The sequence below is a fragment of the Arvicanthis niloticus genome, chromosome 30 (genome assembly GCF_011762505.2).
Source record: "Arvicanthis niloticus isolate mArvNil1 chromosome 30, mArvNil1.pat.X, whole genome shotgun sequence".
Lineage (NCBI taxonomy): Eukaryota > Metazoa > Chordata > Mammalia > Rodentia > Muridae > Arvicanthis > Arvicanthis niloticus.
In genome coordinates, this window is record NC_133438.1 from 21577996 (window position 1) to 21602012 (window position 24017).

A 24017-nucleotide genomic window follows, 5' to 3' on the forward strand; every position below is an offset into this window, starting at 1 on the left:
GTCGGATATCTGTCCTAAGAAGAGGTTGCTGCGAGAGGAGAGGCCCTTTATCCACAGTTCTTATCAAGTTCAGAAGTCCATGCGATGTGCGTTCACGAGGTATCACCAATGACAACCATGAGCAAGAGGGCAAGAAGCTCTGGCTTGATGCTAGTAGGTTAAAGTTCAGTGCAGCATTTGATAATATTCTCAAGTTACCTAGTGATACTCAGCGCTGTAGGAAGGGTCGAAGACAGCTTAGTGTAGCTGTGCACTTGAGCCATGGTAGAACAGGCATGGAAAAATGCACCCTGTTGGTACTGAAGATTTATGAAGATTTATGGAAACGTTATAAAAGGCACTGCAGGGCTCTGGCACTTTTGCCTGACGGCTTTGCCACTATTAGTGTAGTACTTATGGCTTCTCTCATATGCCCATTAACAAAAGGTGGTCAGATAGAGAACAAGCAAACCCAGCCTTTTGATTCTCTTTTCAAGGGGCCAGCATCTTTGTGCAGTGTTCTTTGTGCCTCTTAGACGCTCTAATGCTGCAAGGTGGCAGAACGTTGTACCTTTGTTACCACAGAAAGCACCAAGCAGCAACATCTCAGGAAACTGAGGGAGCCCCTCAACTTCAGGGATGAAAATGGCAAGGAACCAGCTGGGCCCCTTTGTTCCTCAGAGGTGACTTGATCCCATGTCAGCCTGCTCTAGCTAGCCTTGCTACTTTCAAGCCATAGGAGGTTTTGGGGTTTTGTTGTTGTTGTTTGTTTGTTTTGTTTTGTTTTTCGAGACAGGGTTTCTCTGTGTAGCCCTGGCTGTCCTGGAACTCACTCTGTAGACCAGGCTGGCCTTGAACTCAGAAATCCACCTGCCTCTGCGTCCCAAGTGCTGGGATTAAAGGCGTGCACCACCAACGCCCGGCTCATAGGAGGTTTTATACTTGCATTCAAGTGCAGATTTTCAAACACTCCTGCTGGAAGTAAATTACTGCTTACCTTGGGGAATATATCAAATATTTTTAAAATCACTAAGTCTGGTAGTTTTCAAGTATAAATCACCTCATTTAATAATTAAAAAAATATTGGAAAGAACTTTGATATTCTGGGGTTCTATTGAAAAGTAAATAACACACATGTAGAACTTGTAATTTACCAGTGGCAGCCACTCAGCCCAGTGGTCTTAATTTCTGTTTTTAACTACAGTCCTTGAAAGCCCAAATTATTAGGCTTTCTCTGTCTGCAACACGATTTTATGAAGCTCGGTGGGCTTTTAAAAAGGAAAGTGTAGCTATACTTCTCACTGATTAGGTAGATTTCTTCAGTGCGTTTGTGGGCTCTTTCTACTGAACTGCTTGCAGCACAGGATCCTGGGGAGCATGGACGTGATCCTCATGTAGTCATGTGTGCGTATGTGCTGGGTACACATATGTGCTGGGTACACATATGTGCTGGGTACACATGCTCAGCCCCTGGGCAGCACTGGGCAGCTGGTGCAGGAGGAGTTTAGAGATCTAGGCCAACCTGTGCTGAGAGCAAGCACCAGGCCAGCCTCAGCTACAGAGCAAGATCCTGTCTCTAATTAAAAGGGACTGGCTGAGGAGGAGGAGTTCAGAGTGGTACCCATATTACTTCGAGGAATCCCTTCTCGTATTTGCCTTTGCTAAGAATCAAAGTATGAAAGCCAAAGAGGTTGGCGTGAAGGTGGTAGTTGGTAAGTTATTTCTGTACTGGTGAAATGAGTCAATTCAAGACAGATTAGGCTATATTAAACACAGTTTTGTGGGGGAAACTACTCTCAGGTGATTGAGTTCACCAACCCCAAGGAAGGAGGCCAGGGGAAGGGAGAGAGAGAGGAGAGCAGGGAGATAGAAAGAACGGGGGGGGGGGAGGGGGGAGAGAAAGAGAGACTGAAATGTGTGAATGTGTGAGTTATATGGAGAAGAGCCTCTGAGGGAAGGGGTGGGGACGGGTATACCAGGTGGAGACTGAGGGATGCTGGGAGAACTGGAGACCAGGTCTGCTTTGATACGTAAAATATGCACCTCAGTCCCTGTGCTGTCCAAAACTAAACAGTAGTTACCCAGTTACCTCTGCCCTTGAGGGATGGACCCTGAAACTGCATGAGTAAACTACAGTATCCCATCCATTAAAGACTGGATTGAAACACTTGGGAACTGATCTCAGGCTGGGAGATGGCTCACCAGTTAAAACCCTCCTTGTACAGGCATGAGGACTTGAGTTCAGACCCCAATATGCACATAAGAGCTGACCTTAGTATGCCTTTAACCCCATTAGTGAGAGGATGGAGACAGGCAGACCTCAGGGAGTCAATGGTTAGCCAGTGTAACTGCAATAGTGGGTTCCAGGTTCAGTGAGACCAAGCCTCAAACGTGAGGTGGAGGGAGGTGGTTGATGAAGGCATGTCATGTCATGTTCTCATGTCAACCTCTGGCCTCCACACACACCCACATTGAAGGGCATGTGACTATACCACAACCACATATTCACAAAAGAAAACTGGTATCAAATGTGTGTATGTCCTAAATGAAAGGAAACCACGTCTCAGCATTCTCAGGTCCGTGTAAGAGCAAACGCCTATGTCACAGATTGGATTGGAGCATTTAAGAAATCCATCTCAGGCTGGGAGATGGCTCACTGGGCAATAATAGGAAAATAGGAAATTGTGTACTTCATGGTTAGGAACAAAACCTCAGTTTTGTCATTATTTGATATTGGGCTGTTTCCTTCCCTGTGGTGATCACAGCTTGATAGAGTCAGGATTCATAAGGCCCCAGGACAAACACATATTGAGTTCTAAGGCAGGTGACCCAGCTGGCTATTTGACTTTGACCTCTTTGTGCCCATTTCCTGTCTGTCAGGTGATGGTGGCTCATTGCATTCTGATGCTGTGACATTTCTAAAGGGCCTAGCACAGCCTGTGCTGTGGTAAAGCTGAGCCAGTTTCCGGTTGGTGGGTTCCTGGTCTGTCATTAGACACTTGGACTTATGGTTTCTTTGGAAGTGACCTCTGGCCCCTTCAGTCAGGTTTTCATTCCTTCCAGTAGAAGGTTGTCAAAAAATGGCTTATGGTGTTAAAACAAAAGCCTTCACTTAGGTGATTTTCACTCAGATATGAATCAGATTTCATGGTCTCTCAGGCTAGAGAGTGAAGAATCCACTTTGTTATTGGGGGATAGCCCACTGACATGGACATAAAGGAAACCAGTCGTCAGCTGGGCATGGTGGGTAATGACTTGAGTCTGGTCTTCTATTGGGTCCTGTGTCCTATCTCTTCACTAGTCTTTCTATAATCCCAGCACATGGAGCTTCTTGGTGAACTTTGTTGTCTTAATGTAGATAAATTAAACTCCGAAGCCTTTGCTTTACTGTTACTTGAGGCATTGCGAACGCACCCTGAAAGTAAGGGAAGCACATTCTGCGTTTGTTTAAAGTAGCAGCACATAGGTTAACACGATTTTTCCTTGCATTCTTCCAAGCCACGAATCTGGATCTGAGTGTGCATTCAATCCCCAAGCTTTTGGAGAGGAGCATCTTTGAGGATTTATCCATTTCTGTGGGACTTGCTAGCCATTCTACCCAGCAGTGGACAGGGCAATGCAAGGGAATGAAAATGGTGTGTCTCGAGAGGGTTTGTAGTTGAGAAGAAAACACCTTAAAGATAAATGTAAACCACTGCTGGTTACAGTGGGTGTGCTGTAGATGTAGTAACAGTTGGTATTTATCGGTCATCTCTTATGATCGTACTGCTGCATTTTTTAACCCTTACCCTCAACTGATAAACAGTCATCACTCCAACTCTCCAGAGAAAACTGGGCCACTAAGAGTAAAGTACACAGCCGGGCAGTGGTGGCGCACGCCTTTAATCCCAGCACTTGGGAGGCAGAGGCAGGCAGATTTCTGAGCTCAAGGCCAGCCTGGTCTACAGAGTGAGTTCTAGGACAGCCAGGGCTATACAGAGAAACCCTGTCTCAAAAAAACAAAAACAACGAAAAAGGAGTTAAGTACACTAGCCAGTTTGTTTCATATAGAAGACATGTTAGCTTACAAGCAATGCCACTAGACTCCTCCCAGGGACCTGGCAATAATTTACTTCATCACCTGCTGCCAAGTGTGGATGGTGCACCAGGTGACTTTTATAAAAAGGACTCTGACACCCCTGCTGGTCTGCTGGCATCTCTTCCTGTTCTCTGTCCCCACGTCTCTGCCCTCATGTCTTTGCTCTGGTCTGTTTGCCTCTATCCCTTCTCTGGATCCTCACTCCCCTCCCTTCCCCCAAAGGTCTGTCACATGGTGTGATTTCTCAGGGGGGGGGGGGCACCTTGGCATGGGCCTGGCAGGTAACCTCCTGCCCTGCACAGATGCTGTGTTATATTTTATAATGGGACTGGCCTTAGACTCGTTGATAATGTGAGAAAGTGTAGGAGAGTATTTTAGGGGTGGAAAGATTACCTTGACTTTATAGATAGACTTAATTTTGACTGAAAGCCAAAAGGAAATAACTTTTTCCTCCATTTAATAGGTAGCAACTTTTTGAAATGTTATTTGTTGTTATAAAAACTTGATTTTTTAAAAAATACTGTACAAATCTGAAGCAACATAAAAATAGAAAGTCTTAAAATGAGCAAACTTATTTCAGAATAAAACAACAATCATAGGGCTGTGTGCTTCTGAGACAGTGGTTCAAAAGAACTGAAATTGGGTGAGGAGCTGAGACCTGCTTGGCAGTGCCCTACAGTGCTGGGCATTGGGATGAGGAGAGCTGCCATGCAGTGGCAGGCAGCTGGGACTTCCCCCCACCCCCTTTGGTGGCTTTGTTTCTGTCCTTTCAGCCTGACTTGCAGAGGAAAAGTTTTTAGTGAAAAGAGGCAGTCTCTGATGTCTGATCTCCTTGGAGGGTCTCGGTGATACGGTGCACGTGGGCCTTGTGAATGAAGTGAACAGATAGTGTGTCTTGAGAGAGTTTATACTTGAGTTGAGACACATTGAAAATGAATATGAATCACGACAGCCACCACCAAGGCTCAGCCTATACAAACATGGGTGTTAATGTCAGGAGAGTGAGGAGGCTCTGGGGTGCCTGCCCCACTTGTCCTTTGCTTACTATAATAAACCACCTACGGAAAGAAAGAAGCTAAACCCCTTCTGCCACACTCTTCCCTCTCCTGAACTGAAGAATTAACTCTGCTCCTACAGGGAAACCTGTTTCTCCTGCTCCACCCATTCTGCCGCTCCACTCTGCCACCCAGAGGAGGAGGGAGCTGCCCTGTGCAACTAAGCCTCTCTGCTGGTGGGTTTGGAGGACTCTGCATCCTAGGGCAGCTGGAGCTGCTCCGGGCCCTCCGTCATTAAGCTGCGTCAGGGTTGTCAGGGCAACTGTTCACAGCAGGCATCATGTCATCTTTTGCCCTCTGCTGTATGCCGAGTGTTAGCTGTGCAGTAGCAAAAAGAAGACTGGGAAAGTGCCACGGCAGGAAGGAGAAGCTGGATCTGATTGAACAGGTTAGGCAGTCTGAGGGAGGCATCTGAACCTGCGTGCCTTTAATAGAGGCCTTCTGGAATGGGTGTGTGCGTGCGTGCGCGTGCGTGCTTGTCCGAGAATGTTTACTCACCAGCGCCTGTGCCTATTGGGGGGAGTAAGTGGGAGGGGGCTGCTGCTAGGTGAGGGGGAGCTGCAGGGCCTCAGTTGCCAAGTAGCTGGTAGTATCTGTCAGCTGTTTGCACACTCTTTACCCATAGGGGATCTATTACAAGTGCTCAAATGAACAGGCAGCTTAGGAACTAGCAGCTTCCTGGGAGCTGCAATTACATAAGCATATATATTTAATATAATTGCCGAACAAGTAGCAGCGTTATGCCTGGATCAGCCACAGTGATCCGACAAGAGAGACTGAAGAAGACCCACGCAAGGACAATTCCCCTTGCTCTGTTCACCATTACCGAGGAAGAGGAGCTGCAGAAGACTGGAAATGCCAGAAGACCCAAAGGTACGCTTCAGCCCCACTCCCTCACTGGAGCCCGATCCAGCACTGGCTTATATTACTTAGCAAACGGGTTCCAAACTGCACTCACCGTGCCTGCTTCTCGGGGTGCTCGGGACCCAACACATTTGCTGGTCACGCTTGCACACCCTCAGGGTATGGGGTATACCGGAGTGGAAATCATTTGTGTAAGTTTGCTCTATTTCAGGTCAGCTACTTTTTAAGACCCAAACTGTTTTCCTAGTATAAAGGTCTTCAATGTCCACTCCTTCATTTAAACGGGGGCAGTGACTCTGACCTCATCAGGGGGAAGAAATTTGGCTTCGAGGGGTTTAAAGGAACAGTACCCTCACTTTCCTGTAGCCACGTCCGATCATTTTCATTTACTTCAGTGAAATGAGTTTCTCTGTAAAAAGGATGGATTAGGTAAAGTGATTTTTTTTTTTTTAAAGCATCCTCTCCACCGGCAGAGGATGACGATACTTCCAGATTTCTTTTACTTAGATGCTGAGGGAGAAGGAAAGGAAGGCAAAGTTGGGAAGCAGCTGCAGAGGGCAAAGCCTTGGAGAAGGGAGCAGCGTGGAGTCTAATAGCTTCTGGCTGCTGCTGAGTGCCCTATAGCACTTGAGACATGCCAGGTACGGGAACCAAGGTCTGAAGCTTGCGTGTCCCCTTCTGGTGACATGCAGCAGCTGGTCAGGCTTCAGTCCCGTGGCCTGTCCTTCCAAGGTATCGTCTCATGGCCACTCTCATGCGTCTTTGAAGAAGGGCTTTCAGGATTGCACTTAAAATTTCCAGCATCCTGTAGCTGTCTTCCTGCAAGCTGTTCTCTCTAGCAGGGGGGTACCAGTCTCATTGTTTTTATGAGCTGATTGAGTCTTAGCTTATATTCTGTCACCAGCAAATTATTCTATCACTGACATTATCAAATTTTCCATAGTGTGGCTCCAGCCAGACGCTTTGTTGTTGCTGGCTCCAAAGTGATCATGTTGCTTTTGCAAAATATAATAGAAACTGCCTACTTTAAACCCAAAAGTACATTTTGCTTCTGTTCTTGGAAAGAAGCTTATCACTATAGATGATTTCTCTCGTCCGGGGCTTCTGTCTGAATACCAGATGACCTCAGGAAGTGAGCGTTGCTATAGAGGAGAGGTGCTTCTTCATTTGCTCATGAGTTGACAGCTGAGCCCGAGCTGCTACTCTCGGTGAAAGCCTTCCATGTGGCTGCCAGCCCGGCAGCCGTCACTCAGCCTCTCCCGAGCTGGTGGCTTTTTTTTTTTTTTTTTTTGAAGTTTCTGCTGATTTGCTGAAGCATTCCCATGGTGTGTTTGTCAAAACGTCCCGGATCTGAGAGTCTCTCCTTGAGTGTCCTGCGATTGTCATTTAGGGTAGCTACCCATTTTGTTCTTCGTGTTCATGACTTTTTCTTCCTGGCTTCTTTGTTTCTTTGCCCTTGGATAGTTCCTTTAAAAGAAGAGGAGACAGGGGAGAGTCAGTGGTTATAAAGCTGTTTTCGTATCCACCGAGAATCTTAAATCAAGTTCTGGTCCCCTGCTGTTTACTGTTTAGCTGTTTATCCCTTTTTATGTTTGTATACGTGCGCGTGTGCATGCACACACACATGCACACACATGCACACACACACACGCGCATGCACACACACACGACACACACACACACACACACACGTGCTTATAGGATGTGTGGGAAGGATTTCATTCTAGTAGGATGACCAGAGTCGCTTTACATCCCTGTATGTCTCTAATTTATGACGTAGGGAACAAAATGAACCGATGAATAGTTCTGGATATCTCCGATTTTGCTTAATGACTAAAAGTACTTTGCCCTTGATTCTAAGTTTCTCTCCAAGCATCTGAGCAACAGGAACATCCATCTTCTAGTCCAGCTCTGCCTCATGGAAAATGGCAGTGTTCATCCCTGCACTGTCCAGTGTGGCAGCCATTAGCCACGCGCCGCTACAGAACACTTGAAATAAAGCTAGCACAATGGCGAAAGTGATGTCAAGTCGCCACATGAGACCTTCACAGGCCCACATATTCTCGTCTGTGGAGCTGCGACGTAGGTTTGTATTGTCTTTGCTGCAGTTTCACCTCCCGGTGCCAGACATGGTTAGGTCTTTGGTAGAAACCAGAGGACAAAGAGTTCAAGGCCAGGTCCAGCTATGTAACCACCAAAAAAAAGTGGTGACGGTTGTTGGCAATGTAGATCTGATGGCAGAGTACTGGCTTAGAGTGCATGAAGCCCTGAGTTCAATCCCCAGCGTATTGGAAACTGAGTGTAGTGGCCCAGGAAGTGTAATCTACAGAATCAGTAGTTCAAGATTATCTTTGGCCACGTAGGGAGTGTGAAGCAAGCCCAGGCTACATGAGTCCCTGTCTCAAAACAAAACAAAACAAAACACCAAATTTTAAAACCCAATCATGAAACCTCCAAGCCTGGTCAGTGCACAGTAGCTGGACAGACAGTTTGTTCCTCTTCCCCCCCAGATGTTCCTCACAGTCACTATTGTTATAGTATATTATCTTTTGCAACTTTTAATGGGGCTTCTATTTCCAAAACAGAACCTGATGATACAGGTTGTCTTTTATGTGTGACTGTTAAGATAAGCAATCAAACTTGGTTTTCTTCCCATTCTGTGGCCTAATCAGCCAGCCATGTCTGAACTCAGTGCGTGATGCTGGTTTGTATATCCAGTGGGGTTTTTCCTGTTATCAGTAGTTAAGAACCTTGCCGTCTGACTTCATTAAGTGGGGTGCTTCTGGCGAGGGTTACCCAGGGTTAATGATGCGTATTGTATTCTCAGGTGTACATACTACTGAGTCACTGTCACCAGGCGCTCCCAGGAATGAACAGAGTAACCACCATCTAGACTCCTAGGTGGTGTGGACTCTGAGTTATTTGGAGTGAGACAGGAATCTGGTTAAGCTAACAGACAAGATCATTGCTTAGAGCAGTGGGCAAGTGTCCACGGGATTAGAATTGGAGTGCACATGCGTTACGTGCCTCTCTGCTGCTGACACCACATTTCATTTCAATAATCCTGGAGCAAGCGAGGCTGATACTGCTGCTGGTCTACCCGAAATGCCGAGCCTCTGTGTGACGCTGACCTCAGGCCTGCCTGAGCGAGATTTTGTAGGCACTTCTGTAAGTAAATGACTTTGCTATGTTCAAAGGCATGCCGCCTGAATTTTTCTAAGCATGGCATTTTATTAAGTAATAAGACATTTTTCTCTCTAAGCCAACACTCATTAGATGTTTAGTGCGGCATCATTCATTCAGGGTATTACAGAAGTGCTGTGACACAAAGATAACTGAGTATTTTTGCTCTCAAAGGTGTTGTCTGTCCAGAAGAGAAGACAAATATGGCCAGTTACATGGGCATGTAAACCAGGATGAGGGGAACTCAGAAGAAGGGGGAAAGTAACAAATGTGGGAGAAGTGCCACGGTGAAGCTTCCTGGGTGAGGTCAGAAAACTATCTGGAGCCGGGCGGTGGTAGCGCATGCCTTTAATCCCAGCACTTAGGAGGCAGAGGCAGGTGGATTTCTGAGTTCGAGGCCAGCCTGGTCTACAGAGTGAGTTCCAGGACAGCTAGGGCTACACAGAGAAACCCTGCCTCGAAAAACCAAAAAAAAAAAAAAAGAAGAAAAAAAAAAAAGAAAACTATCTGGAAGTATACCCCAACCCCCAGTCAGGACACAGGATGGATAATAGTAACAGAACCTGGCTGGAAGCACAGTGCTTTCTGATGAATGGGCACTTATTCCAGGGCTCCACGTCTTTCCGTCCCACCACGCCGGGTTTGGCTTGGCTTTACTATAAACCTGATCACCTTGCAGCGCCAGCACCAACTTTGTGAGATTTGCCTCCATGTAACTTATTTCTGGAAAATACCACCCTCAAAAGATGAAGGGCTGACTCCTGACTGGACGGATTGTCCCCCACCCCTTCCGGCTTTCATTCTTCCTCCTCCATGGTATGCCAGGAAGTCGGTGACAAGCTGGTTTTCCCACTGCACATGTTTTGGAGTCGCTCAGTGGTAATGCTCCCACTGGGGCTGATGTCATAATTGAGATTCAGGTCCATGTGTGATCCATAGGTGATTTTATTTATCGTCTGTTTCTAAACTAAGCCTCCATTTAGAGAGATTTTTCACAGTAATCTGGATTTTAGCTTCCCTTTCATCTTGGATTACTTTCCATTGCTGTGACAAAGACTAGCCAAAAGCAACTTAAGGATGAAAGCATTCATTTCTGATTAGTTACAGTCTGTCCTGAAGGGAAGGCAAGGCAGGAGCTGAGACACAGACCATGGAGGAATGCTACTTGCTGCCTTGCTCCTCCTGGTTTGCTCCGCTTGCTTTCTTATCACAGGAATACCTCCCCAGGGGTGGCATCCCCCACACCGAGCTGGACCATCCTATATCATTAATCTAGAAAATGCCCCAGAGTTTGCCACTGGCCAGCCTGATGGAGGCATTTCTCCTCAGTTGATGTCCCTGGCTCCTGTCAAACTGATACAAAAATCTAACCAGGATACTTGAAAAAATTAGAAGGTAGGCCACACCTGCCAGTACCTCTTCCTCAGTAACTAGCAAAAGCTAATTGGCAGCTGTTATACAGTGCAGTCATGCTTCCAGTAACCATTTCTATAGTAGAATGTGCACCAACTGGCCTACCTCAGTTGCTACATTGCCAAGGCCACTTGCTTTTAAAACCCCTGACATAAAAAAAAAGTCCCAAACTCCTCACACTGGGATGTGAGTTCCCAGTGATCTGGTCCTCTCTCCCTGTTCATTCACTTCCGTTCTATTCTTCAAACTCTCTGCTCTAGTTGTACCAAAATCCGGCACTCCCCTGGCCCCTCGTTCTCTGTCCTTCTCATGGTCTTCGCACCACCCTCTGCCCTTTCTTCTTTGTCTGGATATTCTAACTCATGATTTGGAATCAGATCAAGTACCCTCCCCTCCGGGCCTCCCTTCCTCCCAGGCTAAGAATCCGCCCTGTCACTGCCAGCCTCCCTATCCTGGTGCAGAAGGACAGACAACCGTCCACTGTGTTCCTTAGGTTCCTTCTCTCCTGACTCTCATCTCAGAGTGAAATACTCCAGCCTGGTCCTTCTTAGACTGGAGGCCTTAGGGCCGGAAGCCTCCTTTTTATACTGTGTCTGGGCAGAGTGAATAGAAAATAACTCCTGCAGGCACTAAGATCTGATAGAATTCTAAGAAGGGTCGGGAGCATTAGAGCTGCCCTTCAAGGTCACTCTGAGAGTCTGCCCTGTTAGGTCGCTTCCTTCCATACTACGTTTATGTGATAATACTTGGGATTTTGCTCCATTGTGCTGTTTTCTGATTCTGTGTAAAAAATGAAGGCATATACTTGCCTGGTGTAGTGGCTACTTTGTTTCAAGGTTAATACCTTTTGTCCCTTTGTTAGCTGCTCAGATTAAGTTGTAGCAAAATAAAATCTCCCCTTGAAATCATGACATGGTGGATCTGCAGAACCGCTGACCTCTACCGTGTTACGTCATTAAGCTGTATTTACAGAACTTTCCCCACACTCCCTGTAGAGGAGAACCCCTGCCAGTAAAGGTCTAGGGATGGAACGTGACCTGCCCTTCACGGTGTGTGCCCTGTCGGAGTCCTGAGACCTGGTGAGCACCAGTCTGTTCTCACACCCTCCTGCCTCCCCTCCTTTGTTCTGTAGGACTGACCACTGACTGTTTGCACTGTCCGTCCTTTGCCATTTCAGAACAAGGTAAGCAGCTTTAGTAAGGAAGAACTGTTGATATCAAATTGATTGGCATTACTTTCATCTACTTAGGAGACCCTAAATGTAATCTTTATTCAAAATACTTGATAAGAAGTGTTGACACAAGCACACAATATCTGATCTATATCTTTCTCTTTGTGCGTCTCTAAACATTTGTAAAGCCAGCGACTCGAGCTTTCTGTGTTAGGGAAGCAGTCACTGCATGTCACTGCATGTCACTGCACACAGGAGAGTGTGCTCAGCCTGTACATAATCAATGTATTTTACAGACAGATACTATATAAAGTGAAATTGCTTGCAATGGAAAACAAACAGGCTTACATAGTGGTTAAAAGGTAACTGCTCAAACTGTAAGAACCAAGCATAATTAAGTATTGGCTCGGCAGTTAGAAGATACAGTCTGCTTGACTTGAGCCTCTTACATCTACCGATATCGGTACTTCAGGGAATAACTTTAATTTGTTGTTTCCAGGAAGTGGTCCAGATGAGTTGCTAGCGCCTTCCTCCTATTTTATTTTTTGTTTACTTATTTGGTTTGGTGTCTTTTTGTTGGTGCGCTATTTTGTTTATTGAGGCAAGAACTTACATAGCCCAAGCTAAACTCAAATTTCAGATCTTCTGGATATCTAGGAAGAACCCAATTTATTTGGATGTTCTCTCTGTTAACTACCAGAGACAAGTAGTAACCCCAGTGCAGAGGCCTAAACTATGTTGCAGAAGACAGTGTGTTTGAAGTACTTGCTAGAACGCCAGTCCATATATGCTGACTACAGAAGTCAAGTCCTATTTTTGAGGCTGCCGTTCCAGCAAGGGTTTGTTAGTGAGAATATAAATTATTTCTAGATTCCAAAGAATTTGCAAACATAAGTCCAGTGCGGGGCTGATGTGGCACATGGGACTGAGATGGGTTAGGAGTGTGAATGAAGGGACTGAGCTTCAGTCTTTATCTAGTTAGAATGTATGGTATGAGGGGTTACAGTGATAAGATCCTGGCCTTTTTTCAGTAGGACTAAAGTATTAAAGTACCAGAGTTCTGCACAGTACCTGTCCACTGGAAACAACACTGTGAAGACCAGTGCCACCTATGGATGGTTAGCAGAATTATCTCCAAAATCAGGCATCAGGCGTTATCCAGAGATGGCTTAAAAATCTTTAAAAATCTTTCTGAACAGTGTAGCACATATTCTGTTTAAAATGCACCATTAGGGCTGGAGAGATGGCTTAACTGTTAAAGGCTAGGCTCACAGTCAAAAATGTAAAATGCACCATTAAGACAAGTTTTCCACGTAGGTATAGTTGCCCTAAGTTTTCCTTGTACACAGACCCCTGTATGGGACTATGCAGTTTCAAGGCTTACCTTTCTCGGGAACATACAGTTTATGGCTGGGAACGGTTTCACCAGGCTGACAAGTATTGAGTGGCCACAGGTCCAAGCGAACTGTTGTTAGAATTCAGGCCAGGTTTCTGCAATAGACTGTGGTGTACTAGGAAAGATGCTGCCTAGGAAGCGCCTCCTTCACTCACCCAGCCTTTTCTCATCTGTGAAGTGAAATGGCTCCTGCTCAGGGTTAGGCAGGGACTACAGAGACCTTATACCTGACACACTCGCCTATGGGACGAAGCTGAGCTCTCAGAACAATGAATTGTAATGGTGGCCTGTAACCAAATGGCCGATATTTTCTGTTCGCTTCTGTTTTGTAAGGTTTATTTTATTTTTAATCATGTGTATATGTATGCACCTCTGTGTGAATATTCACAGGTGCGTGTAGCTTTCTACAGAGGCTGGAGGAGGGCTTCCAATCCTCAAGTCAGAGTTAGACGTTCTGCTGAGGAATAAACTTGAGCCCATTGCAAGAGTGGTGTGTACTCGACTGCTGAGCCATCTCTCCTTATGTAAACCAGGCTGGCATTAAACTCTGAGATCTCCCTGCCTGTGTCCTAAGGGGCCAGGAGTCAGGCTTGTGCTATACACCCAGCCTTGAGGCCCTTTTTAGCAATCTCCCTGCAGTTGTCTTTTGTGACTGGATCCTTGTTCAGTGTTTATTCATGGAGATCAAAAGTATTAGATGTCATACAGGTTACTCATGAAATAACCTGTAATTTCCTTGTGTTAATGAAAGGAGTAAATGGCTACATTAGGTCAGATCACCTTCCTTGCTGTCTCAAATACAATTAAGGGAGTATACTCTCTATTTCTTAGAATTAGTGACAAACTGTTGGTCTCTCTTGACCAGGGAACAATAGCAATGATTCATGTTGGAGTGTTCAAAGGGGATTTGTTCCTTAAAATCAAGCCTCCTCTGGCTGAAGAGATGGCACACTGACTGCTCTGCCAGAGGTCCTGAGTTCAAGTCCCAGCAACCACATGGTGACTCACAACCATCTGTAATGGGATCCGATGCCCTCTTCTAGTGTGTGTCTGAAGACAGCTGCAGTGTACTCATATAAATAAAAAATAAATCTTTAAAAAAAAAATCAAGTCCCCTCTTACCCTAATGACGGCTTGAGGATGTTCTAGGACTGTAGGCAGGTTTCTGCCAGTGCACTGGTTACAGAGGCTTGTTCTGTGGTTAGTGCCAATCTGTATTTCGGAACTTCTTTCTCTGTGATAGCCTTTTTCTTTCATTAGCCACTGTGGTAAGACTTGCCAGTTGCCCCCAGTTAGATGGCATGTGCTATCATCAAAAGTGTGCGAGCCAGTCTTTGTATCCTGAGGCAGTGGACACCAGTCCCATCTGGCTTTCCTTAGAGTTCTCCCCTCTGATGTATGGCCCTCCACTGTACCTCCTGCTGTACCTGACCCTTTCCTACTTGACCTGAGATCATTTCCATAAGGATGTCCCCAAGCCAGGTCTGGGGTTTGATTGAACTCCTTTTGTTCCAGCCAGGTTATAAATGACACGTTTGTTTGCTGACTCATTGTTGATGTCTCCTCCTTCAACTAGATCAAGCTTGGGGAGGACACTCTGTGGTAAATCCATGCTGTGCACGCCAGCCCTAATACTGAGGCTTTAGTGCAGCTGAGGCTCTGCTCCCTAAACACTGGTTGTGTGAGCAGGTATGGAAAATAAGACTATAAAACTGACAGGGTCATATCCGGCAGACTTTTACATTTATTATCAATAGCTTTAGAACACGTGTCTTTCAGTTCCCCAGTTAATACACCTTTTTCCATTAAGGCCTTCAGGAAAAAACGCCTTCTAGATGCCATTTCCGGCCTTGCTGGCCTATAGGTGGTGTTTGGGTGTAGAAGTACAGGGGAAGCTTCTCAGGAGCCTGCAAGCCAGAAAGGATGAAGGGAGGCGTCCAAGGACGGTTGTACAAGCCTGAACCTTCAGGCCTGGGACTTTGTTCTGATGCTGGCAAAAGATAGAGACCTCAAATAGATTATTACCCTGAGCATTGTTACAACTGGGACTCTGTCTGAAAGACCTTTGCTCATTAGCCGTTGTGTGGACGTGTTATGTTATCTTAAACTAGAGAGCATTATGGCCTCGAGACTGGAGGAAATCACCCAAATCCTCCTGCCATCCTACCCAAGGATCAGAGCTAATTGCAAAATGTTCATTTTGAGTTCTTGGTATGTAGTCATTATGACCAGGTTTGAATTATTATTAGCATATGCTTTCCTTTCCAACTGGAATTCACCGTCAAAGTTGTAAAGCATAAGTTGTAAGCCAGTGAGAAATTACATAAGAAATCCTCAGTGATTTAACCTCCTCCTCCCTCTGCCCCTTGAGCTCCTCTGTGCATCAGGAAATGTCTTGGAAAGAGACGGGGCTGCTGCTAAGTTAGCAAAACCCAGCCCTTGTCCCCACCCACAGCAGGCCATCTCACTTAAGCTGCCCTCAGAAGTTTCCTTTTATGCTTCTCCCCTGTAAAGCCACCTCTGCCTCAGGTTTTAAGACCTAGAAAAACAGGTTTCTTAGTGGGAAGGCCTTTCAGTATAAAAACATGAAGTGGCTGCTGAGACCTCAGGTTTCCGTGGACTATCTACCCTAGGCTTGCTTAGGTAAATACTTTTCTTTTTATGAATTTATTATAGCTCATTTCTGTGTGACTCTGCAGCGTCAGTCCTTGTCCTTACCTGCATGTAGCGGTGTTCCTTCTCCTCCAGCTTACCCCCAAGAGTGCGGATGCTACGATGTTAGAAGTAGCATGAGTCATGAACAGAACTCATCACACTGCCGCACAGCAACCAACTTGATAATATTTTCTCTCAATCCAGTTAATTCCACACTCCTCTACATATAGATGCAGTGACGTGTTTGAAGTCGCACAGCCTTCTGCTCCACGCAGGCAGTCAGCAGTTCAGGGGTGTGTGTGTGTGTGTGTGTGTGTGTGTGTGTGTGTGTGTGTGTGTGGCGGGGGGAGTATACCTGTTTCCACTCCACCTACAATGTTGTGAACCTGGGCCATTCACCAAGGCCCATAGACTTCAGCTTCAGCGAGCACTGGTGTGTCTGTCCTGTGCAATGTGCTACATGTGACCATGTATGTGACTACATGTTCCTGCAGGCAGGCCTAGAGCCTCAACCCCCGGGAGCCCACATCTGTGCACGTTTCAGATTTCAGCCTTTGGATGCTAGGGATGCTGTGTCTTAAGGCCAATCCGCTTTGGCCTTAAAGGGGAAGGAGTGTTATAATAAGTAAGAAAACACTAGAAAAGAAAAGATAACGTAACACATGCCCACATGCACGTGGTCTCAGCCACTAAACATACTTAAAACATTTTATACTAGAAGACCTAATAATTGGGACTGTGTGTGTGATCTGATGACTAGTGTCATAGCTGCCCCTGTATCCTTCCATGGAGGACTTCTATCTGCCTCCATTCCATCAGCACCCCAGTTCCTTTACCCAGGGAGGGATAATATGTAGCCTTCCTGGCCATTTCTGTGTCTTCGATATGTGTACACATCTATAGACAGCATATTTATCTGTTTGGAGGTTTGCACTCCTCCCGAATGCTCCAGGTTTTAAAGTGTCCCATCTAGAGTGGTCAGCAGTGCCTCGGGCTCTGTGGTGTGTCAGGTTATCGTCTGCAGCCCTGTAGCTGATGAAGAAGCTCACTGCCGAAGTGTGTTGGCTTTTATCTTCTCACTGCTATAAAACTCCATGCAGCAGCCTTCAAGGACTTCTGGGGCATGCGTGCAGACTTCTCAGCCTGTGTTCTGGAAGTGAACGGGGTGTGTGTTCTTATGTGGCGATGCTCTGAGATGCTGTCTGCGTTCTTACTCATGGGCAAAGGAGTCGTCTCCCCACATCCTTTCTTAGACTTGATGTAGTAAGACACTTTGATTTTCATGAGTCAACTGGGAGGAGGCATTAGCTCCTGTAAATTCTTTTTAGTAAGAGAAATAACAGGACTGTTGAGATGTTTTCTTCCTGACGAAGGCGAGAAGTCACCGCACTGGTAATCGCCTTCCAAGATAACCATTTTTGAGAGATGCAGCGGGCTTGGGGGAGGCAGTTTTCACAGCAGTCCCTTGGTGGCTTTGGTCAGAGCTGACTTCAGATCCCTGTTCCAAATAGTGCCTCCAGTCCGTGGACCTGGGCCTCTTTAACTAATTCTTGCCTGTTACTTCTTCCTGTTCATGTTCAGCTCACTGTTACTAGGTGAGCAGAGACGCTGCAAAGTAGGCAGATTAAGCCAGGCCTTGATCAAATTACTTCTACCAAACTTTCATTCAGAGTGAAGGGTATTAAGTGGAAAGGAGGAGAAGGCCTTTGGAGATCTCTCAGGAGAGCCTGTGTTGAACACAGTACTTAAAGTCAGATTTGCTAATCACTTGTGGCTTTCCATATTCATGCAGTCCTTGGGCTCGATTAGCATGGGTGAAGTATAAACTCTATAAACACTGGACATTAACATGAATAATTAACAGGGCAGGAGGTAGCTCTGTGTGACTGAGGTTTTTTTTTTTTATTTTTATGAAGGCTATTTTAGTCACCAAGAGGAAGCTTGGATGTGTAGACAGCTCGTCAGAAGATCTCAGTGTGGCCTGCAGCCCAGCCACATATATGCACAACTGCCTTACTTTCCTGGAAAAAGAAAGTTGCTCTGCTGAAGACAAATAAATCAATGTTCTGTGGTCTCTGCATCAATAAGATACAATGTGAATTCCTGGAATGGGCGCTGGGCTTAGCATAACCGTGGTAGACCAAGAGTAATGGCGGTGTGCTTATAGGTTTAAGTCACCTTGGTTCTTGTTCTGCAGAGTACTAGCCCCAAAGTTTGGGTGTTCCTTACGGATATCTGTTGAGTTCACATTGTTACCGTACGTTTTGGGGTGTCCCATCCGGGTTGCCAGATGCTGCTGGGGGAAATCCCTTTCACCTCTGAGTCTTAGTCTCATTCATAAAATAGTTTAACAATTGACTTAAACAGAGGCTCTAGGACAATTTTCTTAGTCCTTAAAAGGCCCCAGGGCACTAGCAGTGTAAATCTTATCAGCTGCCCAGAGGAGGAAAAGAGAAAAGAGAAGGAAGGAGACATGCTGTTTAAAATGGTTGTTGGGAGCCAGTGCTGCCCAGCCTGCCTTGGAGTCTACCCAGCGCTAACCTCCAAATGCCGCTTGCACACCCTTTAAAAAGTCCCTGCCATCATGGCCTTCTCTTTCTGTCTCTGTCTCTCTGTCTCTTGCTTCCACTGTCTCTTTCCTACCACTACCAATAAATCTTTTGTGAGATCTGTTGCATGATGTGATCTCTGTACTATTTCTTTGGCTGGATTCTCCAAGATACTCTTTCTGAAGAAAACCTAGGAGAGCCGGCATGCAGATCTGACATCAGTGGAACTGCAGATTTAAAGAGCAAGGAAGACCAAAGCACCAAAAAAGCCTTAAGTTCTGGCCAGCATCCAAAGAAAGAGATAGAAAAGGTCGAAGCAGCACCTTTCTGAGTATTTAGAAATATGAACCAGCAGAACCTCAAGGCTGCTTGGCTTGAAGGGACTGTGATGAAGGGTGGGGGGAGGGTACAGAATCACATTAAAGGAATAATTATTTGTCTAACTCTTTAGCACAGCTAAAGATGAACCTGCCTTCCTAGGGGAGGGCCTTTACCCAAGTCATTGACTCTGTACAACTAAAATGTTAGCTCTCCACCCAGGCCAGAGCATCTATTCTCTTGACCAAGAGTTTGCCCTTAATTCATGGTCCTTTACTGATACTCAGACTGGACCTCTGTCCTGGTGTGTAGTCTAGCCCATAAGCCACCTTCCCACTGGTGCTCAGTCCGCACTGCAACACCACTTATGCCATGAAGCTGTGTCTCCCTAAAAGGGGGTCTGTCGTCAGCCTCAGTCTGTAGGGAAATGCAACTGGGATACAGAAAAGACTTTCAGAGCCAAAGTGATGCAAAACCATCAAGTTCATTCATTAGAGAAAGGAGAGCTGGGGCCGGCATCGGACACTAATGGCCCAGGCAGAGCTGTGCTACTGCAGGGTTTGTCCCTTTTCCTTTTGAAACAGTGTCTCACTGTGCAGCCAGGTTTGGTTGGGCCCAGACATCACAGTCCTCCTGTGTGAGCCTCTGGAGTACTGGGATGATAGTGTGTACTCCCAAGGAGGTGGCATCTCTAACATTACTGTGTGATGTAAGGGGAGTTTACTATGTTCAACACTGTGCAGAGTGACCCCTCGTCAACGAAAGGGTGTTTTCTTGAGACAGTGCTCATTCCTTACACAAATGTGTGTAAATGTTAGAGACTAAGAGCCATCAGATGTTAGCAATGTGTTCGATGAAGCAGGATTTAAGAGAAGAAAGATGTTTTGAAGAAACAATGCAGGACTGTGAGGGATAATTTCTCTTCCCCAGAACACCCGTGAAGTTTGAGCGTTTAGAAGTGTCATCAGAATACTTGTTCAGTGGTGCTTGCCTTGCGTGCCCAAACTCTTGCCGTGAGGCACATACTGTATGTAGCTAATAGATAGCATTATGCTGTGTGGACGCTCCAGCCCCCAGATAGTCAAATAACCCATTTTCTCTATGAAGTGCCCAGCCTTGGGTAATTCGTTACAGTGACACAAAAGAGGCTAACTCCTAGTCGCTTCCAGATTAGCTTTTGGCTACAACAAAGAGTATAGGTTGTCTTTGAAGCATTCTTTAACTATCTTATCTTTTGAACTACAACTCATTTTAAGCTTCTTGATAAGCCTCTGTACACTCTGAAAGTTCAATTAGCATGGGTGGAATGGCCTTTCCCATCATCCCTCAAAAGAAAGCAGAAGGTCCTGGAGGTGGGCTTCTCTCTCACAAGCCACACCACCACAGGAGGGCTTCAAAGTCTTTTCCCCTTTTGCTACTGACATCAGTCCTTGGAGGTAAAGGCCCGAGAGAAGAGGGGAAAGTCCTTCCTTTGCCAGGAGTGTGTCTGACGCCACAGCAGGCCTCACATGTTTCCGACAGTTGGAGTAGCCTTCTGACTCTCAACGGTCATGCAAAGGTGACGATGTCTTTTGCCTAAATCATGGGAACCCCCGGCTGTTAAGAATTCCTCAGGGAAGAGGTCTCAGTGATACATTAGAGGTTACCTGTGCAGCCACATCTGGTCTTTGTATCCAAGGGGAAGAGTGTGCAGTTGAATAGTAGTAAATCCACATAGGACTTTTTACATTTCAAAATCAGTATAGACGGGCATATATGACATACTTGTAAGAGCCCAACCTGACAGACATACTGCCTGGCCCCCGATAGGCCTGCTGAGCCTGGCCTTTGGTCTCCCATGTAGATGGAAAGATCGTTGAGTGTAATGAGTGAGGACACAGGCTATGGAATTGGAAGGCATTGGGCTCACTTCTGATTCTGTTGCTCTTGTCAGCCATGTCACTTTAGGCAAGTTATGTGACCTCTGAACTTGTTTCCCTCGAGCCCTGTCAAATGGCTTCAGTTAAACAAGAGGACATGTGTGAACCCACACATGTTAGGACAAGTAAACCGAGTTATTGGCCTATGTAAATGCCATGTGTGTGTGCAGACAATGCAGGGAAGCCCCTCTTTAGAAGTGAAAGACCCATCAAGTCTTAGAATAGCTGAGGAGGCCAAAGTCAAGAAAATGCCAGAAAACAACACAGCATGGTTGTCGGCCCTGTAGTCCTGGCACTCGGGAAACTGAGGAGGGAGGAGTGTGAGTTTGACACCTGCTAGTCTACATAGAGAGGAGACAGGAGACGTGAGCCTGAGAGAGGGCGCCCTCAGGTTTTTCCTACTTGGAAGTCTATCTGATCTGAATGCCTGGCCAGGTATGTCTGCATATCTGTGTATGAGTTCTACCATGGGATTGCCATAACAAAATACCAATCTGCCTTAAGAGGAATTTGTTTCCTTCATCTAGAGGCATAGAAGTCTGTCAAGTCTGCAGAGATGGCCTCTTTGGGAACCTGTTTGCTGATTTTTTAAATATCTGTCTCCTCCCTGCCCATCTCTCATTGGCTACCTCTCAGTCTGCCAGGACTGCCAGGACTGCCATGTCCCCTGCTCAGGACATCAGACATGCCCATAGGACCTTATTTGACCTTAATTTCTTTGAAGCACTGTTTCTAATTATAGTAACACTCCAAGGTACTGGGAAGTAGGATTTCAGCTTATAGCCCATGGCTAGTTCTGATTTTTGTACTTCTGTGTATTAACTGGCCCTTTAAGGAGAAGCATAGTAAATTGGTTTAGTCCCACTATAACCTTCTCTTGAAGGTTCTTGAATAGAGGGAATCACACACAGGAGGGTGAGGCTGTTGGGCAGAGTCATAATGTTGCTACAAGTCCTTAATGCATGCATTTCGTCTGGTTCGTCATGCTGGCTAAGCATTCAGCATCCCTGGCTTGTTGGCTGTTGTTGTATAAACCTGGACGTGGGGGGAGGGGAGTTATAGATACAGTTTTAGTTTTTTTGAGAACTTTGTCTGAGTCTGCATCACCCCCAGTATAAACGTTTTTAAGAGATAAATTTAAAGCTGTACATACTGCTACACACTTGTAATATCAACACCCTAGATGCTGAGGCAGGAGGCTCTTCTTGAAACTTAGGCCAACTTGCGTTACATAGTGAACACAAGGCCAGCCTAGGCAACAGAGTGAGACCCTATTTCAAAATAAATGAGGGGAAGAGAGAGAGAGAGAAGGAGGGAGGAACAGGGTATGAGAACTTTAACTCCTAATGTATCACATCCTTTTTTTTTTTTTTTTTTTTTTTTTTTTTTATGAGTATATGTTTTTAGAATTGCAAACCCAGAAATTCTGTAGGTCATCTCTTGAGCCACAAGGCACTCAGCCAACCTGGAGGGTTTCTTTACTTCTGGCATTCTTTGCACCCGCCTGGTTTACTGGTTCAGTTCCATCCAAGTGACACTTAATGCCCAAGGGAACCATCAGGAGGCCCAGAGGAAATACAGCTTTTCCGCCTAACACTGGCTTTCAAATTCTGCTAGTACAGCCACTTCAGTTAACTGTTGCTATGCAGCAAACCCTGGTGTGTCACAGTTCTGTCCTTTGGGGTGGTGCTTCTCTATCTAGTTTGCCTGTGCTCACTCAGGCTCCCTTCAACAAGGGCCTGCTGTATGAGAGTGCGGGGGTGATCTTACCTGCCTGGCTGTTTCTGGTAACTGTCAGCAGGTTTGTCTTTGTCCTCCTCCACAGGACCTCTGTCCCCTCAGGAAAACATTCCTGAAGAGTGACAGCCAGCAGGTGTCTCCTGGTCCCTTTAGGCCTACCTAGCCTTGGAAGTTGCCCCTGGTTCCCTTTGCCTTGTACAACCCAGGGTCAAGTGTGTGATTCCAGGCCTGATTTAGGGAGTAGAAGAGGCCCTACTTCCTGGTGGGAAGAGTGGCCAAGTCCAATTCAGAGAAGGCGGTGACTCAGCAGGATCTGTGACTGGAACCGTGCTCCACAGCTGTTAGTGAACATGACCACGAGTGCATCACAGTTGTGGTTTGTGGGGACACTGGTGGGAACGATTTCAGACTTGTGAGCCAGTATGCTGGGCAGATAACTTTTTCTCTTATTCAAAGAGTTATTTTTACTTTATGTGTACATGTGTATAGCACACCGTTTACACACCTGGTACCCTCAGAAGACATGGCATTGAGTCCCTTGGAACTGGGGTTTGGGACAATTGTAAGCTGCCACGTGGAGGCTGGGAAACAAACCCAAGCCCTCTGAAAGAGCAGCCAGGGCTCTTGCCCATGGAGTGATCTCCATCCAGATGTGCTTATTTCTATGTGCCATCCTAAAGCATGTAATAAATAGAAGCTGTGTGTTTCACACTTGGCTGCTAGGGCAAGCTAATTCAGACACTGCATCCTGCACCATTATAGTCAGCTTAGGTTCTTCAGCTGGGCTGACCAAAGAAACTGCCGAAAACACCAGCATTTCCATTTGCTGGGAGCTTTTTTAAATTGGCTAAAGCATGACTTGGCTATTCTAGATGATTTTCACATTCCTTGCTTCTTTATGTTAATGCATTTTATTACTATATTAATAAATTGGAATCTTTGATCACAACAGAGGTCAAATTGTATCACATTCAGATTTCAGATCAGTGGGCACATGTACATAGCTGTCTATAAACACCTCTTTATTTCAAAAGGCACAGTACCAAACTTATTCCTTATTACACACAAGTTTTACATGTGCTGCCCCATGGGTGCATCCGCCCCGGTCAGGTGTGACCAGTGACTGGGTTGTGTGCTTTCTGCTCCGTCTTGCAACAAGGCTTTCACTGATCTGCTGCCTCTTCGCTGAAGCTGAGACTATTAACTTCCCTTCTCCCTCTAATCTTAAAACATTCTCCTTCTGTTTCTTCTCTATAGACAAACATGCTCTTTGCTGTAACAGGTGTGTGAGAGCATCCTTTAACACAGCCCAGTGTCGGGCAGGGTCCAGTGTCCCCGTCTGCATCTGCCACCCATATACATAGGCTTTATTTTCATTACTCCACCTCCAGCCATTGCCATGCCACGAATGAACACAGCTTCCTTGGGTGTTCCTCTAAAAAGCAGATGGGTTTAGCTTTCGAGTAAGAATCAAATATAGCTTCCCTTCTCTGGTAAAGTATCTTAGGAGGGATCCCCTAAACCCTCGTGGTCCAAAAGATCAAGAATGTGAAGTAATAGACCAGGTATGTGTATGTGCATACACAGGACAAAGAGTTCATAGCTTTCAGTTTTATTCTAAATCACATGTGGCCAGGCACCTTGACACACACCTGTGATCCTATTACTGGGGAGTCTAAGGCAAGACTGCTCTGATT

The 24017-nt window shown here is 45.9% G+C and overlaps 1 protein-coding gene across 5 annotated transcripts in view; it reads left to right on the plus strand.

Annotated features, from left to right (window-relative positions):
* Nucleotides 1–24017, plus strand: part of Map7 (microtubule associated protein 7) — a 130204-nt gene that overhangs the window by 16013 nt on the left and 90174 nt on the right. Inside the window, exons 1-2 of one of the 5 annotated variants that reach the window (XM_076928065.1) lie at nucleotides 5305–5500; nucleotides 5846–5985. The exons of 2 other annotated variants lie outside the window; for them this stretch is intronic. In XM_076928065.1, coding sequence (XP_076784180.1) covers nucleotides 5853–5985 — 133 coding nt within the window. In that variant the 5' untranslated portion in view covers nucleotides 5305–5500; nucleotides 5846–5852. Of the gene's footprint in view, nucleotides 1–5304; nucleotides 5501–5698; nucleotides 5986–24017 lie in introns of those variants that run through there. 2 more of the 5 variants (XM_076928063.1, XM_076928064.1) reach the window with 2 other exon arrangements.